Here is a 21,635-nt window from a genome sequence, read left to right as displayed (position 1 = left end):
TCTGGTCTCTACTCACTAGATGCCAGTAGCACCACCGCCATTTAAATATGACAACCAAAATTCCCCCTCCGTGTGTCCTCTGGGGGATGATATTCCCAGTTCTCTTCACTGGGAACCACTAGCCTAGACATGAATGTTAAGTATCTTGAATATGATTGTATTTTGCAGTCCTCTATAAATAGCATACAGTGAGAAAAATCATGAAAATCATGGTTTTGGCACCACACTTTAGATGTCCACATTAAAGTTATATTAGAAACACTACTCATTGCAATTTTAAATGTTATGGATAATGGCATTAACATTTTAATTACGTGTTTTAATTTAACATCATCATATTTGTTGGGTGCATCTTTCAGTGACCTCTGTGGTTCAAGGCACTTTAATACTCTAATCTTTATCCATATTATGTATTAATAAGTATTTCAGTGCCTGTAACATTTTTCCACTTTTTTCATATTATTCTGACCTTCTTGAAACAATAGATAGCTGGAATTCAAAATAAGAAAAAGTGGAATTATAAAAAAAACATAAATAATACATTGGTAGTTTTAATATGTTCCTATATATGAGAGATATATTCTTACTGGAAATACTTTCAAAGGTAATGTCCTTAAGACAGATATTAGAAAATGTCTTAAAAGTTGAATGAACTCATAGAAATTAGGAATCCAAAAAATATTTTTAAAAACTCTTGGGTCTCTAAAGCCCAGTTGGAAATAACTGGTTAAGATGAGATTCATCTATAGTATTTCCTTCTAAATGTAGCTTTATAGTGAAGGATGTTGTATAATGATACGATGAAAGGGAAAAACTATGGATGTTGGTAAAGCAAGATAGTCATTAGAATTATTATTCACTTTACATTCCTATAGTCTTTTAATCTTTACAAAACACTTTTAATGTATCTCAGTTAATCCTATTAGAAGCTTCTGTAATACATGCAAATAGAAATAGTGACAGCATTTCATAAAATATGATGTTTTACTAGATTTTTACACTATAATACTGCAATCTTGACTTATCTACTCAAAAATACCTAGAGGAATTCTGTTATTTATAACTTTTTAAAATATATATACTTTATGATCTGGGGTACATGTGCACAACGTGCAGGTTTGTTACATATGTATACATGTGCTATGTTGGTGTGCTGCACCCATTAACTCGTCATTTACATTAGGTATATCTCTTAATGCTATCCCTCCCCCCTCCCCCAACTGCACAATAGGCCCCGGTGAATGAGATCACCTGGACACAGGAAGGGGAACTTTTTAAAACTGTAGACCAATTAATTGTTTGAAAAGGGCTGATTACACTAAGGCAAGTTATGTGCATTCTTTTGTAATTAACAGACAAAACTGTCAAGCTCCTATTCACTAACAATCCATAAAATCCTTAAACTTGGCCAAGACCACAGTATAGGTTCTGATCATCTTTGGACTTCTGATCATCCTCTGAAAGTAACACGATTTCCTTCCCCAAGCTGATCTTCTACAAGAGGGAGACTTTCTTTGAATCAGTCTTTCTTAGCCATTGCAGAGCTCTTGTTCTACACAGCTGAAGATATTTAAACTTCTCCATAAGTGTTTGTCATATCCTTCTGTCCCCTTTAATATTCCCTGCAAAATATGAGTTACAAATTTTGAGAGAATGGACTGTCTGCGTGGCTTGGTCTTGATTTCTTTTTCTCATATGGAAACATTGTGCAGTCTAGTTTCAGGGCTTCCCAAGGAATAAACATTTAAGATTCTTTTTGATGCAAAAATCATTCCTCCTGGTTGTATCTGATCAAAATGACAACCAGCCCAGGCAAACAGGGACATGTGGATACTTTACCCAGAAGTGCACATTCAGCAGACCCTGTCTGCTGCTCAGCTTCTTTTTTCACGAGCTCTCCATATTCAGTCACACTGGCTTCTTGATGCGTCCTGAGAGGTTCTGTGTACCTTCCCATCTCAGCACCTCTGCACTAAAACATTCCCTATCACTTCCTTCTGTTCATACCTCCATCTAGTTACCACTCATTTGTCTTTCAGATATCAACTCAAACAACACTTTCCAAGGAAAGTCCTGCTTGACTCATTAGTTCATAATAAATCTCATTGTTAAATTCTTTCATAGAAGCCCAATTTTTCCTTTTGGAAAACTTTTATCATTCTATAATTACACATGTGTTAGTGTGAATAACCTATTAATATCTGTCTTCTCGAAGGAGTACTGTAAGCTCTGTGAAAACAAAACCTTATGGATTTGCTCCCAGTATATTATCTTTAGGGGTCAGCATGTAGAATTCACTCAAGTAACACTGTTGAATGAATAAATAAATGATGCGCCAAGAAAGGTTACTCAGAAATGATATTTCCTTCCCTAAAATGGAAATTTAACGAAATAAATCATCATGGACATGAGATTATTTTGAAAAAAAATTTCAGAAAAGTATGTGCAGCATTCATGATAAACTATCACTTTTACTTTATTTACTTTTTTCTTCAGAAATGATTACTACATCTACCTATATATATCAATCTATCTACCTATGACATGCTTTCAGTAGGAATTTTAATGCTGAGGCTTTACACTGAACTGAAAGAAATGAAGTGCTGGCCAGACAATGTCAGAAGTTTTCAAAAGCAATATGGACAGTGAAGAGTACAAACAATGGGTTCTTTCCATGCCCTGAATTTCTAATATGTAGATGGGGATAATGGTATCAACTCTAGATACAGAGATACTGTTAAAAAACAAAATCAAATTATTAGAGCATTCTTTAAAAGTCAGAAAAGGACAATTCTTAATAATTTGGGGAACAGACTTACATCTCTTCTATTTTTGCCTTTTAAATGAAAATTTAAATTGGCAATAATTTTAGATATACCTTTGAATTTAGTTGCGCAAGTTCCGTTTTAGCTTCTCAGCAAGCAATTTATATAAATTGATATTAAAGTTTTTATACCTTAAAGCTTACAGTTTTATAAACTTCCTTTAAAATGTTTGATTCTTACTAACTTCTGTTCTTGTTTTCTATTGCAAGTATATACAAAAACTATTTTTCATTGCTTGTATCTTAATAAGAAAGAGTTCATTATGTAGTATTCATTGTCACATTACATCAAACAAACAAGTACATTGTTGTAAATGCTCTTCACATGCAATTGTTCTCCTTTACCTTTATTCCTTTCCATGGTTTAAAATCATCTACACTTAAAAACCAGTGATAAAGATAAGCCCATGTAGCTCACTTACTCCCATGTGGGTCACTTTATTCTTCATGGATACAAATGTCCAGTTCTCTCTGCCTTTTGATTCTGTTTTTGAGACTTGTAAATTATTCCCTCAAACACTGAAAAAAAAATACCACTATTAAAATATTCCTAATGGAAACATGTTAAAAATATGAAGTGCTAATATTATCTTAATGCTTAAAATGATCATGTATTAGGATGGGATTTTAGCCATAATTAAATAGAGCAATTATTTAGCTATAACATGAGGATTAATTTCCTAATAGAGAAATATCCTGCCAACTTGTTGACTAAGAATTTAGTTGTGGCCTACCAGTGTGCCCAAGTCTTAGATTAATGAATTTATATCATAAAATCCATGAATCTTTAGTTTTTGTTAGATGCAAAATATTGAAAGTTGTTCAATGTGTCTATCCACATCAACAGATGTAACTTCATTATTTTTCCCTACTCAGAGTTATTCCTGGAGAATAATTATATTTGGATAATTTTGGCTATATCTCTTAGTTTCTATTGTCATATGTAGTATTCTGTTTCTAATTATATACTATTATGTCACAATCTGCAAAATGTGAGACAAAATAAAAATGTGATTTTTCAAAATGTTTAGTCAAATTAATGGCTAAATGCTCCTTTACAAAGGTTATTAAGGATACCTGGGATTTAAATATAGAGTCTATCCTTCACCTTTTTATTTATTCAACAAATGATTATTGAGCATCTTGTATACTCCAAACACTGTTCTAGGCCTTGAGAATACATCGCCAAATAAAACAGAAAACAGTCTTTGTCCTTGTGGACCTTGGATTCTAGATCAGTAGTCATCAAAGAGCATGATTTGTTTTTGTAAATAGTTTTATTGGGATACAGCCACACTCATTTATTTGTTTATGTATTCTCTGTTTTAATGGTGTGGCAGAGTTGAGTAGTTGTGATCAAGGCCATATGGCTCTCAAAACCTCAAACTGTTATTTTCTGGACCTCTACAGAAAATGTTTGCTAATCCCAGCCCTATACTAGAGAAATGTAAGAAAAGGTAGCTATCTGCCCTCATAAAATTCCCAGAATTTCATAACAGATTAATTATGAACATTTTTCTTATATTCCAGGTACTCTGTGGGTTACCCTTTGCAATATAGTTATTTCTTTCTTTCTATAAATTTCTTGAAGGTAGCCAGGTTTACGACCTGTAAATTACAGTTCTACCCCAGAGAAGTTTCAACAGAAATGAGGAATTGTTTACACAAATGATAAATGCTCAACATACTCTTGAATTATATCCATTTCAGTACTTATTTTTGCTGACATCACTTTAGAAGAAAGTCCTGAAAGTGGAAAATATTTCCCTCCTCTATATTAACAACATGTTATCCAAAACTAAAGACTGACAAATGTAAGTTCTGGTATTTTAAGGTGCTATTGACAGGTCCAGTGAAACCATATCACAAAATGATAATTATCCAATTATCCAGTTGTTGAATAAATACACATTACATGTATTTTTGGTCACTTCAAATTTTGAAGACAATATGGAAGAACCATAATTCTGTATACATGTTATAACCATTACTGATAATAATTGATGTTTATTGAGAACTTAAATATTAGGCACTCTTTGGAGTACTTTACATCAGTTATATAATTTAATACACACAAACAACCTATAAGTACCAATACTATCCATGTTTTACACACAAGGAAAGCAAGACACAAATAATTAAATATATTAACTTTCTTGTAAGTATGAGAACTGGAATTTGAACCTATGAGTGTGGTTCTAAAGTCCATTTAGTCCATTTATTTTGAAGGTGCATTTGTTGCTTTCTTAAAACTGTCATATCATATAGGAAAGCGGTTTTCAACCGTTTTTGACTAAACATCCATCAGTAAAAAGTATGCACCTCACTAAATGTATGTTTTATATCTTGAAAATATCTAGCATTTATTAGTTTACTAATATTTATGCAAATTATCTTATACAGTATATAATATATATTGTAAGACATACTTTAAAATATACATTTAAAGAATGAAAGATGAAATAACAATATTTAAAATAGATCAATATGATTCTCACTAAAATATTAGCATTTCATTTTTTTAAATGAAATATTGATTATACTTTAAATGCAGCAATTCAAAGGTATAGATCTAAGTTCAATACTTGGCTTAAATGACTATCAGGGAGCTGCAACCTCAAAAATACATTAAATCTGTACTTTCACATCAGGTGTAGCAGATCTACAACTCTAGGTACTCTGTTCTAATACTTATTTCTTCAGATCTTCAGTAATGTTTTATTATTGCACTTTCCAGAAGTTTTTAATGGAGTATATAAAGAAATACATTGAAATTTGGTGCCATTATTTTATTTGTTTTCCATGTATTACTTCATGGGTTATTACATTATGTTCCATGTATTATTTTAGTTAATTTTATCATGAAGAACAGAGATTTTCTTCAATAGTATATGATTTTTTTTTTTTTTTTTTTTGACGGAGTCTCGCTCTGTCGCCAGGCTAGAGTGCAGTGGCGTGATCTCGGCTCACTGCAACCTCCGCCTCCCAGGTTCAAGCAATTCTCCTGCCTCAGCCTCCTGAGTAGCTGGGACTACAGGCACATGCCTCCATGCCCAGCAAATATTTTTGTATTTTTAGTAGAGACGGAGTTTCACCATGTTGGCCAAGATGCTCTCAATCTCTTGACCTCATGTCCACCCTCCTCGGCCTCCCAAAGTGCTGGGATTACAGGTGTAAGCCACCGCGCCCAGCCAATAGGACATGATATTTTAAAACTTCCACTATTAAGTAGAAAACATTACTAGACACTTCTAAATGTTTCATGGATATTCATAACTTTAAATATGACTGAAACTGGATCTAAATCCATGCTTCCAATTGTCGTCTTAATACTTGGAGTTTTGTAATACCATTTAATCAAATCTGATTAGATCTTCACAGATTTTAGCCATGATGGGCTTATATGGACTTGTTACATGCACTTGCAGCCTGGCTGGCAAATAACACACTTCAGAAGTAAGAAAAACGTCAGTTTGTCATTTTCTTGTTTGTATTTTCCTTAATAGTATTAATTTTAACACAGTGCACTTGGAGACATCTTAAGTCTTATTTGTCCATTTCATTAGGATTACTTTATTAAAACTAAATAGTGTGTGCTAACTGGCATGTATACAATGTGATGCAGTAGGCTGAAAGAAAAAGAGAGGGGACTTCTCCACCTTGAGGAAGAAATACCGCCTTCAGAATGGCTCAGCTCTGATATGGGACTTCACTCCATAGAACATGGAAAAAGTGAGGACACCAGTGTCATTCATTTTTTAAGTATTAAATTTTAATTTTTCCTTGGGAAAGTATCAGTTGGAATTTGAATGTGTTCTTTATGTACCCCAACTGATATTTTTTTGACAATCCACTTTGGAAATCACTATCATGAAATGGTTATACAGTTATATTTGGACTCTAAAGGATGGAAAGCTTTGTTGTTAACCAGAACAGGAAAAATTACCACCTTCTTTAATCCCTTGACCACAGAGAACAGTGAGGACACGTGTCTCCAGTAAAGGATAATTAGCACAGTACACTAAATCCTGTTGGCTATTAACAAGGGCTTCATCACTGGTATCATGACTAATTTGAATGAACACTAATGCAAAATAGCTAACCATATTAATGCTTACTAATATGTTGTTCCTCTCCTTTAACTATTTCTCAAAGGCAGTAATTATTAGCTACACATGTAAATAAATGTTTGTATAATTAAATTCTTAAAATTGTAGATGTCAGTTTAGCTTCTCTTTATTGTTCCTTCATATGTAGTTTGGTACCTTGTAAAGTGCTCAGGAGCATAAACTCTATAACTTGTCTACTAGATATGAATGTTGGCTCTGTTACCCCCTAATTGTATTACCCTGGGCAAGTTATTTGACCTCTTTCTGCCTCTGTTGCCATAAATGTGAGACAAATACAATAATAAGAGCAACAACAGAAATAATAATGGTAATGGTGATAATATTAAGGCAAAGAATGCTTATCCTGGAAAGTTGGTGAGAGGGTTAAATAAATTCATAAATAAAACAGACTTGGAACAATGTCTGGCACATAGAAAATACTCAATTAATATCAGCACTCAAAAATTTAATTTGGGGGGTGTGGAGGTGATCATTTACTTGAGTTTCAGTATAACAGTAGTTTTTAAGTACATACAGAATGCCACATCATCTCAGAGCGATTATTCATCTAATTGGGTTCCTCTGCAGTCAATGCCTGGTAGGACAACATTGCTGTTTACCAAAGTATAAATCTCAAGAGTTCACTGCATTTTTATGATACTGTTACTATCCCAGAGTGATCTATTAAAATTTTTCTCCTTTTGTGATATAAAGAGCCTACTTGAATTTATTTATTATGGTTTCAGATGTTTCAATGTGTTTCAGATTACTTAATTTTTTTTTCACATAATTATAGACTGCACTCCCATTTCTCTGAGGTCTGCTTTCTGCTGAGCTGAGTGTTGGTAACCTCAGCAGAGAAATATCTTTTAGCTCTGTAGATATTCCCAAGTGTGCTAAATCCTCACCCTAGTGAGTGCTGAACATGATGAGGCTCATGGTGTTAGCAGAGAGACGCCTCCTAACAGTGTCACGTAGCTGTATGTGGGGCTGAAAGTTATTCTATCTTTCTTACAAATCTGACAATAGGTGACCAAACACTGGTATCATACTTGCTGTGAATTTTCACAAATGTACTAATACCATTTTATACCTGTGCATTATACATTTTATTTCTAACCATTATTTTACTAACAAAAGGTGTTTATCAGGTACTGGCTCAATCCACTGCTTTCATACACAACTGTACCATATGTACCAAGGAGTTTCCAAGGAGAAAGAGTTCTGCCAAGCCCAAATGTATCATTTTCTGGGTTCAATCCCTTTATGTGCCCTTTCATAGACTACATACTTTTAGGACACTTTATCAGTTTTAACATATACACATATATTCAGTTTCCACAATAGTTGGAACATCTAAAAATTCAGCCCCTCTTCCTTTGAGGTCTCTTTCAAACAATTATAGATCAACCTGTGTGAAGAGGCTGACATTCTTGGGGTTTTCCACTAAGAAGTTTATGTCCTCACGTTATAAAAAGATCAGATGTGAACAAAACTTGAAAGCTATGAAGTTAGGGTTGACATGCCAGATGCCAAGTGTGTTAAATTTTAGATAAACAATGAATTAATTTTTAAGTGTAAATATGATCCCAAATATTGTGTGGAATTAATATTAATATTTGGAACCAAGATACTGGTATCCTATATTTTTATTTACAACATCTGGCAATCCTATGTGAAGGACATATAAAGTTAAGAATTTTACAGAAGAAATATGGTAGGTACTATAAATTAGTATTTATTTTAAACTGGATTTTAAATCTTACACAATTTAATATTAAGTTAAACCTTTTAAGATTTAAAATCAAGTTTAAAATAAATACTACTTTAAAGATAATTAAAACTATAATTATAGGGTATTTCATTTATATACATATACACACTGTATTTAGCCCATTCTCACACCACTACAAAGAACTACCTGAGACTGGGTAATTTATGAAGAAAAGAGATTTGAGTAACTCTCAGTTCCTCAGGCTGTACAGGAAGCATGGCTGGGAAACTTTCAATCATAAAGTGAAGGAGAAGCAAGTATGTCTTCACATGGTGATCAGAGAGAGAAAAATAGTGAAGGGAGAGGTGCTACACACTTTCAGCCAACCAGATCTCATGAGAACTCTATCACAAGAACAGCAAAGGGGAAAGTCCGCCCCCAAGATTCAATCACCTATACCAGACCCCTCCTCCAACACTAGAGATTACAATTCAACATGAGATTTAGGTGGGGGCACAGAGCCAAACCATATCATACCTACACACACATACATGTACATGTGCGTGTATTTCTCCCTATATTAGTTTTCTATTGCTGCTATAACAAATTACCATAATTCAGTGGCCTAAGACAACACAAACGTATTATCTCACAGTTCTGTAGGTTAGAAGTCTGGGTATAGCATGGCGCAGTGGTTTTTTCTGCTTAGAGTCTCACTGGGCTAAAATCAAGATATCAGTGTCTCTGGAGGGAGTGGGGAAGAATTCGTTTCCATTTTTATTCAGGTTGTTGGCCAAATTGAGTTCCATGCAGTTGTGGGACTAAGGCCCCATTTCCCTGCTGACTGTGAGACGGGGCTCCTACTCAATCTGCAGAGGCCTCCCACCTTCCCCGACTCATGATGTCATTCATCTTTAAAGCCAGCAACAGCTGTTAGTGTCTTTTCCTGCTTAAATTTCTCTGCCTCCACTTCACTTTTGCCATACCTCTCCCACCAAATCTCCTCTGCCTCAAAGGCTTATGTGATTATATTGGGTTCAACCAGGTAATTCAGAATCACCTCCCTATCTTAAAGTTTATAACATTAATTGTATCTATAATATCCCTTTTGCCATATTCACAGGTTCTGGGAATCAGGGTGTGGATATTTTTTTGGAGAGGGGGGCATTATTCTGCTTTACATCACCCAATTTTCTGATACTCTGTGATAAGCATTGTAACTAAGGCACTTAATATGGTAATCTCAATTGGGAAATGGTTAAGAAAAAAAAGTAAATCAGACAGAAGACAAAACCTGTACTACTTTGATTCCAACTTAACTCATGGACAATTAATAGAGCATAATTTAAATTTTTGATGCTTAAATTAATAACTACATAGGTCCAAGCATGGTGGTTCACGCTTGTATTCCCAGCACTTTGGGAGACCTAGGTGGACAGATCGCTTGAGCCCAGAAGTTTGAGACCAGCTTGGGCAATAGGGAAAAACCCCATCTCTACTTAAAAATCCAAAAAATTAGCCAGGTATGGTGGTGCACACCTGTGGTCACAGCTACTTAGGAGGCTGAGGTAGGAGGATTGCTTGAGCCCAGGAGGTTGAGGCTGCAGTGGACTATGATTGCACTGCTGCACTCCAGCCTGGGCAACAGAGCAAAGACCCTGTCTCAAAATAAGTGCATACATACATACATAGTGATTTCTGCAGTGGTATAATGATTGAGAATGAACAGCTGTTGTATATAGCTATTCAGTAGGCCAGTGAATAGAAACCCATCCGTTGTACATGGCAAAAGCAGGTCTGTCATAGGCCAGTTGACTTGAAAGTAATAAAACTATTTGAAAGAACAAAGACGTTGTAATTATGACACATCCTTAAATGAACCAGATTCTGTTGGATATATATATGAAAAATTTAAGCATGGGTCTAAAAGTGCCGTAAGAGAAATATTTTAATTTTTTTCGATGAGATCTAACATCAGCATATAGATGGCTTCATCAATTATTGAGGAAAAAACTAAGAAAGGAAAAATGACTGATTGGGATGCTTCATTTTGAAGTCTGATTTTGAAGCCTTTGGGTTGAATGTACCTGTAGGTCTAAATCCTTCAGAATTCGTTGTCATTCTTTCACCAACTCATCTACTTAAATTTCTTTTTTTTTTTTATAAAGACACTTAAAAAATTTTAACATACTGTCAATCAACAAAATGTATGTGCTAAGCTTTGAGATACATGAAATATATGAGCTGCATGTATCTGAAGTTAAGAAACAGGTCTCTTTATAGATAAATATCACTTAAGATGAAATAAAAATGACTTTAAATTTAAAATATCGCTTTATCTCAAGGGTTAAGTGTTCATGACTTTGAGTGATTTTTTTTTCTTCACAGCTATTTTTATTCTCTTCTGTATTCTGAAGTGCAGCACTGAATTTCAAAGTTCTTATACTTGCCATCTAAAGTCCTTGCCCTGTTTATTTCTATCAAAATATCATGGAACCCAAGTTGACAATCTAAAATCGTTAAAAAAAAAAAAAAAAGAGACAAAAGTGATAATGAAGGAATGTTCATTTATAAATCATTAGTTATCCCTGGTGCTTTTGTGGTGCTAACATTTAGAGATTAATAAAGGGACCACAGTGAATTAAATAAGCACACACAGGTATGCACTAAGGAGTAAAAGTGCATCTCATTTGAAAAGCACTATTTTCTTAATTCAGAAGAATACCAGTGATTTTTCTTACATTTTGAAGTATTACCCAAGTCTGCTATCATGATGTTAGACACTGTTATGTAAACAGTGCTGATAGTATGTTTTCGTTTGTTTGTTTTTTGTTTTTTTGTTTTTTTGAGAGGGAGTCTTGCTCTGTTGCCCAGGCTGGAGTGCAGTGGCACGCGGTCTCTGCTCACTGCAAGCTCTGCCCCCCGGGTTCACACCATTCTGCTGCCTCAGCCTCCCGTGTAGCTGGGACTACAGGCGCCCACCACCGCGCCTGGCTAATTTTTTGTATTTTTTTAGTAGAGACGGGGTTTCACTGCGTTAGCCAAGATGGTCTCGATCTCCTGACCCCCTGATCTGCCCGCCTCGGCCTCCCAAAGTTGATAGTATCTTTCTAGCTGTTCAACCCAAAATGCAGACTTTTATCATCTATTCTGCAAGTCATTACCTCCAGGTTAACTGAAAACTATTTTTTATTATTAGAAATGCTTTCTAATTCTTTATCATCTTTTTTTGAGGTATCCTTTTTTTTTTAACCTCACCTCAAACGCTTCATATTTATTTTATAAAATTCCCCAAAGATCTTTTTTCATACTGTGTAAGCTTTATTTCCACCTCTAAGTACATAAACTCATGTGCCTTTAGATGTCTTTAGGTGATACTGATTCTTTATTTATAGCTTTGACACTGTTAGAAAAAGGATTTAAAGTAGCTTATATATTTATGGATAAAGAGAGGGCACAGACAATATAAAGGAGTAAATATGAGTTTTGCCAGTTACCTCAAATTTGCTGGATATTTTAATATGACATTGGGGGTAACTGGGCAACGGGGGGTAACTGGGAAAACCTGTATTTTTCTTAATTTACAACAACTTTGCTGAATATTGTAATATAACTTTGGATCGTACAATTCAGGAAATTTTGAGTAATGAAAGAGAAACATATTCTGAATAATTTAGGTAAGTATTTTTCTGGTAAAAGTTATTATTCTGAAACAAAGTTAAAGAAAAAAGTTGTTACGGACTGTTGTTAAATGGCATGGGAGACTTTATTCAGGACTGTTGTGATGGGGGTCAAAACTACGTCAGGGGAGGTAGATTGGCCCAACGCTGAAATCAGGGGATTTATAGCCAAGGTGCCAGTTAAGGGTAATGGAATAATTACTGAGAAGGGACAACATGGGTAAGGGGAATTCTTGCTAAACTGACTTAACAGGATTCCTACTGAATGGCAAGTCAGGGTGACCAAATATCAAGGATGTGAGTTGAAGAATTTGACTAGGTATTGCGAATGATCAGTTTTCAGTAGTGAAGAGATTCTCTCTAAACTGACTTATCAGGAATTTTACTAAAATTGGACTCCACAAGATCAGACACTGAAGCCCAAGGTCAAGGCTTACCTAGTTGTGAAGAGGGCTCACAGGAACCTGGCTCGAGCTTGGTCAAGGAGAGTGTCAGTTTTTTAATGACCAAGGCAAGGGAAGAACATGTTGGCATACAAAGTTCGCATTGTGCAAAACAGTAAAGAATACTTGTCATTCTCTACATTTCCCTGAAGTTAAACTTAGATCTTATTTTATCATTTGATTTTTGGTTTTTTAATAGAAGTACATGGCACCGCGTATGTAGGCAAGATGGCATTTAAACAGAGTGGTGAGGGAATGAGCCATGGGAATATCTTAGTGCCCAAATTCAGCTACCCTATGGCATGGTGCATGAGGTACTGGAAAAACTATGGCGAATTCACTGTGAGTGGAGTGAAGTGGTCAAAAGACAGAGAAGTACTGCTTGGGGGAGGAGGTATAGCACAGATCAAATCATTTTGTGTTCAGAATTGATGGGTTCTTGGTCTTGCTGACTTAAAAAATGAAGCCAGGGACCCTCGCAGTGAGTGTTACAGTTCTTAAAGATGGTGTGTCCGGAGTTAGTTCCTTCAGACATTCAGATGTGTCTGGGGCTTCTTCCTTCTGGTGGGTTCGTGGTCTGACAGGCGTGAAGCTGCAGACTTTCACGGGGAGTCTTACAACTCATAAAGGCAGCGTGGACCCAAAGAGTGAGCAGCAGCAAAATTTATTGCAAAGAGCGAAAGAACAAAGCTTCCACAGAATAGAAGGGTATCAGACAGGGTTGCTGCTTACTGGCCCCGCTGCCTGCTTTTATTCCCTTATCTGACCCCACCCACATCCTGCTGATTGGTCCATTTTACAGATAGCTGATTGTTCTATTTTACAGAGAACTGATTGGTCCGTTTTAACAGAGTACTGATTGGTGTGCTTACAATCCTTGAGCTAGACACAGAGTGCTGGTTGGTGCGTTTACAATCCTTGAGCTAGACAGAGTGCTAGATGGAAAAGTTCTCCAAGGCTCCATCCGGGTCAGGAGCCCAGCTGGTTTCCCCTGGTGGATCCTGCACTGGGGCTGCAGGTGGAGCTGCCCGCCACTCCCGAGCCGAGCCTGCACTCCTCAGCCCTCCGGTGGTGAATGGGACCAGGCGCCACGGAGCAGGGGGCTGCGCCCCTTGAGGAGGCTCAGGCCACGCAGGAGCCCACAGCAGCGAAGGAGCTCAGACATGGCGGGCTGCAGGTCCCAAGCGCTGCCCCGCGGGGAGTCAGCTAAACCAGGCGAGAATTTGAGTGCAGCACCGGCGGGCCGGCACTGCTGGGGAACCCGGTGCAACCTCCGCAGTTGCTGGCCCAGGTGCTAAGCCCCTCACTGTCCTGGGCCAGCGGCGCCGGCACGCCGCTCCATGTGCGGGAGCCCGCCGAGCAGGCGCCTGCCAGAACTTGCACTGCCCTGCGAGCGCCACTCGCAAGCCCCGGGTTCTGCCACCTCTCGCTCCACACCTCCCCACAAGCTCCCGCCTCAGCCAGCCCAGAGAAGGGCTCCTACGGTGCCACGGCGGGCTGAAGGGCTCCTCAAGCGCCGCCAGAGTGGACGCCAAGGCCGAGGAGGCGCCGAGAGTGAGGCCTGCTAGCACATAGTCACCTCTGAATTTCAGACCTTAAAACCCACTGTGCGATCTTTTAGTTTAACTCTGAATGACATAGGAGGCCATTGGAGGATTCTGAACAGGGAAAAGATGTGGCTTTCATTTTAGAGAGATCAATTTGAGTGCTGTGATGAGATAGATTATAGGAAAGTAAGGACGGCAGAAGAGAGATCAATTAGGAGGTTTCTGAAGTAGTGCAGAGGAGGCATAATGGTGGCCCTTTTCAGGATAGTGTCTGTGAAAATGGTAAGTAGTTGGTGGTCATATTCTGAATGTGTTTTGAAGGTAGAAATAAAGAGTTCACTGACTGATGACAGAATAAGATAACTTTTTTTGAGATAGGGAAGATTGCAGAAAAAGATAGGTTATTTGTGGGAAGAACAGCAGTTTGGTTTTTGACTTTTCTTTTTTATTTTATTTTATTTTATTTTTTGAGATGGAGTCTCACTCTGTCACCCAGGCTGGAGTGCTGTGTTGCCATCTTGGCTCACTGCAAGCTCAGCCTCCCGGGTTCATGCCATTCTCCTGCCTCAGCCTCTCAAGTAGCTGGGACTACAGGCTCCCGCCACCATGCCCGGCTAATTTTTTGTATTTTAGTAGAGACGGGGTTTCACCGTGTTAGCTAGGATGATCTCGGTCCCCTGACCTCGTGATTCGCCCGCCTTGGCCTCCCAAAGTGCTGGGATTACAGGCGTGAGCCACTGCGCCCAGCCGACTTTTCTTTAACTCACAGTGCCTATTAGACTTCCAAATGGAAGAGTTAGATTGAGCCTAAGGACAGACAAAATGGACATGTAACATTAGAATGAAGGTTTAGGAAGTACCTGTCTTGGGACTTAGCATTTAAACCCAGATTTAATCAGTTATAATGCATTAGTAGATCAAATAATGAAGGGACAAAAAATATTCTATGGAGAAAAACAGCATAGGAAGGTTTGAGGAGCTAAGAAAGTGACATTCCTATAAACAATTGATAAAGGCCAGGAGTATACTAAACAAAGCAAAGAGTGGCATGAACCATTGGATCTGAACACCTAGGAAGTGAGAATATATAGATAGGTCTACTGATTGATGTTCACAGTAATTTATTTCTCTGTGTCTTCCTCCTTTGCTTCTACTAGTCATTCAAGACTGGCTTAAAAATCCCTGTTTAGGGTGCAATCACCTGGGTTATTTCATGACACTAAGTAAACAACTACATAGTGCTTTCTGAATCTTGTTGCACTTGCCTGTTTTCTGGTCATCTTCTCCAGCATACTATAAGTTCTTTAAGAAGAAGGCCTATAGTACACGAATAATTATTGAACAAACGAGTAAATAAACCTTTGCACTTCAAATAAAATCTAAGTGATAATTGTCCCTGTCCTCACCCAACTCATGTCATACCACTCTTCACTTTGTTTACTATACTTCAGCCACCTTTATCAATTGTATATAGGAATATCACTTTCTTAGCTCCTCAAGCCTTGAAGATTTTCCTCTGCTGTTTTTCTCCATAGAATACTTTTTGTCCCTTCATTATTTGATCTGCTCATGTATTATAACTGATTGAATCTGGGTTTAAATGCTGAGTCCCAAGACAGGTACTTCCTAAACATTCATTCTAATCTTACATGTCCATTTTGTCTCTCCTAACAGTTCTAATATGAGAATTAATAGCATTTATCACAGTTTGTAGATTTATAAGGATTGTATGATTATTTGTTTACTATCTGTTTCTCAATAGAATCTATGAGAACAAAAGACCATGTCTGTTTTAATCATTAATAGGTACCTAGCCCTTGCCACTGCACAAGACACTTTATAGGCCCTTTAAAAAATTCTTAGCATAAGTGAAAATAAAAAGTTCCACATATTTGTATTATTATCAATGAATGTGGATTATATAGTCAGTATGTTTGTGATTTGGGATAACATAAAACTATAACACCTTTTGATAAACATGTTTTAATCTGTTTTCTCCTAAATTGGGGAAAATATGTACTAATGGAATAAGAATTAGTCTCCCACTTGCCCAGCAGCACCTGGGTTTTATAAGTACGTAAACATTTTCCATTTTTTACTGAAAAAATGTACTTTCAAGATTTGGATCACCTCAGGGAATGTTCCATTTCCTCTCTTCACTAGTTCAGCATGTGATGTAGAAGAGCATATCCAAAATGAATGTGAACTTCTGAGAAACCATTAATATGAGTAACTATTTTTCAAAGTCAGTTTTATTGAAAACAGAAGTTTAAGCAACTTAAATTACTATTTATGTGGAAATTACTATTATGTGGTAAATTTGTGGATCTAGAGAACAGTTTTTCTTATCATTTACTTTATCTTCTAACTCTTTGTTGAGATAACAAGATCAATATAAATACCTCATAAAAATTATTTTAGAATTTTCAAACCAATAATGGTTAGGCATATATTATTTAGACTAACTAAATTTTACAACTCTTATTTATAAATATATGTGCATATATTTATAAAATTAAATAGAGTTATTTCCAAATTTATACAAAGAAGCTATAGCTATTGAAACTTAGAAAATACTAAGTATTCCAGTTTCGTGAGTATGAAAGACTACTTATAAAATTAAATATTATTTAATTGTCATTTCAGTTAATTATTTGAGCATACAAAGAGGATGGAACTATCACCTAAATCAATTTAAATATTATTTATCTCACCTCTGCAATTGCTAAAGTATGGAAGCACTACTATAATTAGGATTAATTACTCATACAATTAGAAGTAATGGACATTTGGAAACAGGAAGAAGAGACTAGATCCCTTATTCCTCTGAGATTTCCTCTCAAGGACCCCTCCATACAAAAGTGACAACATGAAATTCTCAGGCCCATTATTTTATACTGCTGTTTGTAATACTAAAATATACTAAATTTCATTTTGAGAAGATACATAAAACTCATTAGAATATAGAAAAAAGAAATGTTTGAAAACTGTAAGCTTCCGAACTGCTAGTAGAAGAATTAGCTGAAAATTAGTGCAAATTATAATGTTGCACCTTGCTGTTGTCATTTCAAAGGGTCTTTGGAAAAATCTGCTTGAATTAATAAAATATATTTAATAAGGGATTAGCCTTCCAACTATTTCTATAGTATTTAATATTTTAAATTATTGATATGCTCATATTAGAATATATATACATTTAACATATACCCCTCATTTAGCCTTCTAACACTGCAAATATGACTTGTAGGTCTTCAAAACTATAGAAAAAGGAAAATAAGAGGAAACTTTTCATAATGCAGTCACAATAAAAATGTTGACAACTCTTCGATTCTATTTAGCTCATATTACAAACTATAAATAATAGACTGTATTTATTAACATTTATTTGCCTAACAACAGACATTTAATTCATTGATTAACATTTTGAAAGCATCCAAGGTTAAATCAAAAAAAAAGAAATATTAACATTTGTATTAGGAGAGAATCTAGATAAATCATATGAGAGAAAGTACATTCAAACATTTCCTCACAGTAGAAATTGAGAGTGCTTTGTTGAGTTTTCTTATTTCTTTTCAATCTTTCAATTTTTCTTTTCCAGTCTAAATTTTTAAAGGGTTGACAGAAGTATCACTAATATGTTTCTTCAAAGAAACAGTATATAATTTACTGAACAAAAATTTGATTTCTTTAGTGTTTATACACCTTTCCAAACCAAAATTTACCTTAATGTTTATATTAATCGTATTAGTGGCAGCAGATGACACTCTTCAATCTTTAGGTATGATGATAACATCTGAAGAAGTTTCATAAACAAGTTGCTTTCACTACCACTTGTACTGATAATATTCAGTGATATTGTAAAGAACTATATAAATGCCATGATTTTTAGTTCCTATCTTACTGAAATCTTTACTATTTATTTTCTTTATATGTATCTAATTTAAAATGAAAACTATCTCTTCTTTGAAATTAATTCTTTTTCCAGGTTAATCTCTTGGCTTTTGGAGTTATCATATACAAAGTTTTTCGTCACACTGCAGGGTTGAAACCAGAAGTTAGTTGCTTTGAGAACATAAGGTAAATGTGTCTTTAAGTTCACTTTTTTTTTTTAAGTAATTAAAAGCTTTAGTAACTCGATAATTTTGGGAATTATTTTTAAATGATTTCGTACTTTACCATACTTAAAAGACATATTGGAAAATAGCATTTAGTACATATATTAAGACTACAATTACTACAGATTAAGTGGTAAGAAGCAATTTTTTCAAACATACACCCCTTTGAAAGGGAAAAGATGATGACTGTATTTTAAGGCAAGGAAGGCCTTAGTGATTTTCTTTTGTCAAATGTTTTTCAGAACTTAATAACTGTTTCTTTTTTGTTATTCCTAGTTTACATGTTGTCATGACTTTTCCTTTACACCCACCCCCTCCATCCCACCCCCTGCTTTAAAACTGATTTATTGAAACCTTGAAAATGATTTGTTCAGGAAGAGCTGAATTATGCTATAGGGAACACTGGAAACAACGTACTATTTGTGTTGCTTGGGAACACTCCTGTAGTTTCAATACCTTGCACAAGATTTATAGTTGGGATTTAGTAAATGTTTGATCAATTACTTTCTTTTAGTCCTCACCAGTCATGGTTTCATGTAGTGTACTGGTTTTAATAAAGTTGAAAATGATTCATTTTCTGAAGTATACTGCTAAAATATCTACTGCAACGAAGAATGATTCGACTAAAAATGAATGAGAGAATAATCATTAGTTGCTTCATTTCCAAGGCAGTGTCCTTAGTGAGCAGGATAGAGTATTGTTTTGCCAAAAGTCACAGGCATTCTGCTGAAAAGATTTAAGAGTGGTGTGTGTATTTTTTCTTTAATTTTTAAGAAAACATTATTCTGTAATGAATTTATCTTGACATATTTTTGTATTGCAAAAGCAAAACAAAATAAAACAAAACCCTGTTTTTATATCCTATACGTTCTTTTCTTCTAAACCTGAAAGGAAAGCAGAGCCTCCTTTGATGTCATAGATATGTGCTGACCCCAGTCCACATGGTATACTTTTCAGAGTTTCTTAGGGAAAATACTTCCTAACAGATATATGTCTTACCTTCAGGAATTCCTGCAGCATTACCTTTGAAATCAAAGCATGCACACTGCAGTACACCAGACAAAAATATTTTAAGATTAAGGAAATTGCTTACTCTTAAACATAATTCCATGTTTTGGTACTAGTAATTTGACTTTGGAAGCACACCCCTGCCATGGTTCAGTAGCATACCCTAAAGGCTGTCCCACTTAACTGCAGCACAACTTAGCAGTTTTGAAATTTTATTGGGTCTTTGTAAAAGGTTTCTTGGTTATAGTGAAAACTCACCTCCCACATAATTTGAGTAATTTGGGAGATGTGTTAACTATACGTGGCTTTCTTCACTGACGCATTTCTAATATGTGATAGGTCTTGTGCAAGAGGAGCCCTCGCTCTTCTATTCCTTCTTGGCACCACCTGGATCTTTGGGGTTCTCCATGTTGTGCACGCATCAGTGGTTACAGCTTACCTCTTCACAGTCAGCAATGCTTTCCAGGGGATGTTCATTTTCTTATTCCTGTGTGTTTTATCTAGAAAGGTAAACAATTTCTTATTTTGGTCGAGTCTAGTATATTCATGTAGCATCAGTTGCCGAATTGATAGAAAATTCTTACTATCATAGATTTATAACTTCTGCCTTTATTGCCTAAATCGCCTACCTGTTCATAGGAAAATATGCTTTTTAAAGAACCTTGATATTAGAGATATAAATATAACTTAAATGAACATATTCTGAGCTATAATATTTTAGAAAACTACATATAACAATTTATTGTGATTTAAAAAAAATTAAATGTGATTGTTATGTAACATTTCTTCCTTTCCTTTTTTTAATTTTTAGATTCAAGAAGAGTATTACAGATTGTTCAAAAATGTCCCCTGTTGTTTTGGATGTTTAAGGTAAACACAGAGAGTGATGGATAATTACAACTGCACAAAAATAAAAATTCCAAGCTGTGGATGACCAATGTATAAAAATGACTCATCAAATTATCCAATTATTAACTACTAGACAAAAAGTATTTTAAATCAGTTTTTCTGTTTACAGTATAGGAACTGTAGATAATAAGGTAAAATTATGTATCATATAGATATAGTATGCTTTTCTACGTGAAATGGTTCTGTCAAAAATAGTATTGCAGATATTTGGAAAGTAATTGGTTTCTCAGGAGTGATATCACTGCACCCAAGGAAAGATTTTCTTTCTAACACAAGAAATATATGAATGTCCTGAAGGAAACCACTGGCTTGATATTTTTGTGACTCATGTTGCCTCTGAAACTAGTCCCCTACCACCTTGGTAATGAGCTCCGTTACAGAAAGTGGAACATAAGAGAATGAAGCGGCAGAATATCAAACAGTGAAAAGGGAATGACTGTTAAAATAATAAGATGTATTTTGAATAAACTTGTTTTTTCTGTAGACTAGCTGAGAAATTGTTGACATAAAATAAAGAATTGAAGAAACACATTTTACCATTTTGTGAATTGTTCTGAACTTAAATGTCCAGTAAAACAACTTAGACTTCTGTTTGCTAAATCTATTTCCTTTTCTAATATTCTGAAACAAAAAAGGTTTACCTCCACAAATTGAAAAAAAAGCAAAAAAAGATCTGTTTCTAAGGTTAGACAGAGATATATACTATTTCCATATTTATTTCACAGATTGCGACTTTGGATACTTAATCAGTAAAATACAAATGTGTCAAGGTATAATATTGTTTATGCCTATCAATGTAAAAACTGTAATAAAGCTGAAGTATTCTATTCTATTACCTTTCAGTGAAGTGAAAGTTATACTATCTCATTAGTATATTTGAATCCTTTATTATTTTTAATTTTAGAAATATTGCAGTTCACATTGCAATATTCCCTTTTAATTTACTATTTTTAAAGGGGTATTATAAATATGAAAGTATTTATAAAGTGATTTGCTATTTTTTCTTTTCAGAAAAGTACACATTTAAAATTGTTATTGTTAACAAAGAAATCATGGAGAACTATAGAGGTTTTCACAGTGGATCCATTTTCTGAGCATTTTCTACTATCTATTAAATCATGTCTGCTTAAATATATAGCTTCTATCTATCTTTAAATCTTCTCATTAAAATGTAGAAGCAGTGACTTTGATCTCAAAAATAGGTAATTTTTCTTTGCCTACCTGTAAAAGTGTGCCAATACACTAAATTTGTGATTTTAAATTAATTTCTCCAGCTGTTGAAATGA

General features: G+C 35.2%; 1 protein-coding gene across 1 annotated transcript in view; it reads left to right on the top strand.

Moving 5' to 3' along the window:
* The window catches only part of ADGRL4 (adhesion G protein-coupled receptor L4), a 126,584-nt gene extending 105,601 nt beyond the window's left edge, over positions 1 to 20,983 (top strand). The window contains exons 13-15 of the mRNA XM_011977771.1: positions 18,303 to 18,394; positions 19,780 to 19,948; positions 20,252 to 20,983. Coding sequence (XP_011833161.1) covers positions 18,303 to 18,394; positions 19,780 to 19,948; positions 20,252 to 20,314 — 324 coding nt within the window. The 3' untranslated portion in view covers positions 20,315 to 20,983. The remainder of the gene's footprint in view (positions 1 to 18,302; positions 18,395 to 19,779; positions 19,949 to 20,251) is intronic.
* The last annotated feature ends 652 nt before the right edge of the window (positions 20,984 to 21,635 follow it).

This window comes from Mandrillus leucophaeus, unplaced genomic scaffold (assembly GCF_000951045.1).
Source record: "Mandrillus leucophaeus isolate KB7577 unplaced genomic scaffold, Mleu.le_1.0 Scaffold184, whole genome shotgun sequence".
In the NCBI taxonomy this organism is placed as follows: domain Eukaryota; kingdom Metazoa; phylum Chordata; class Mammalia; order Primates; family Cercopithecidae; genus Mandrillus; species Mandrillus leucophaeus.
The sequence above is the reverse complement of the archived record's forward strand: the minus strand, read 5'-3'. Positions and strand labels throughout refer to the sequence as shown.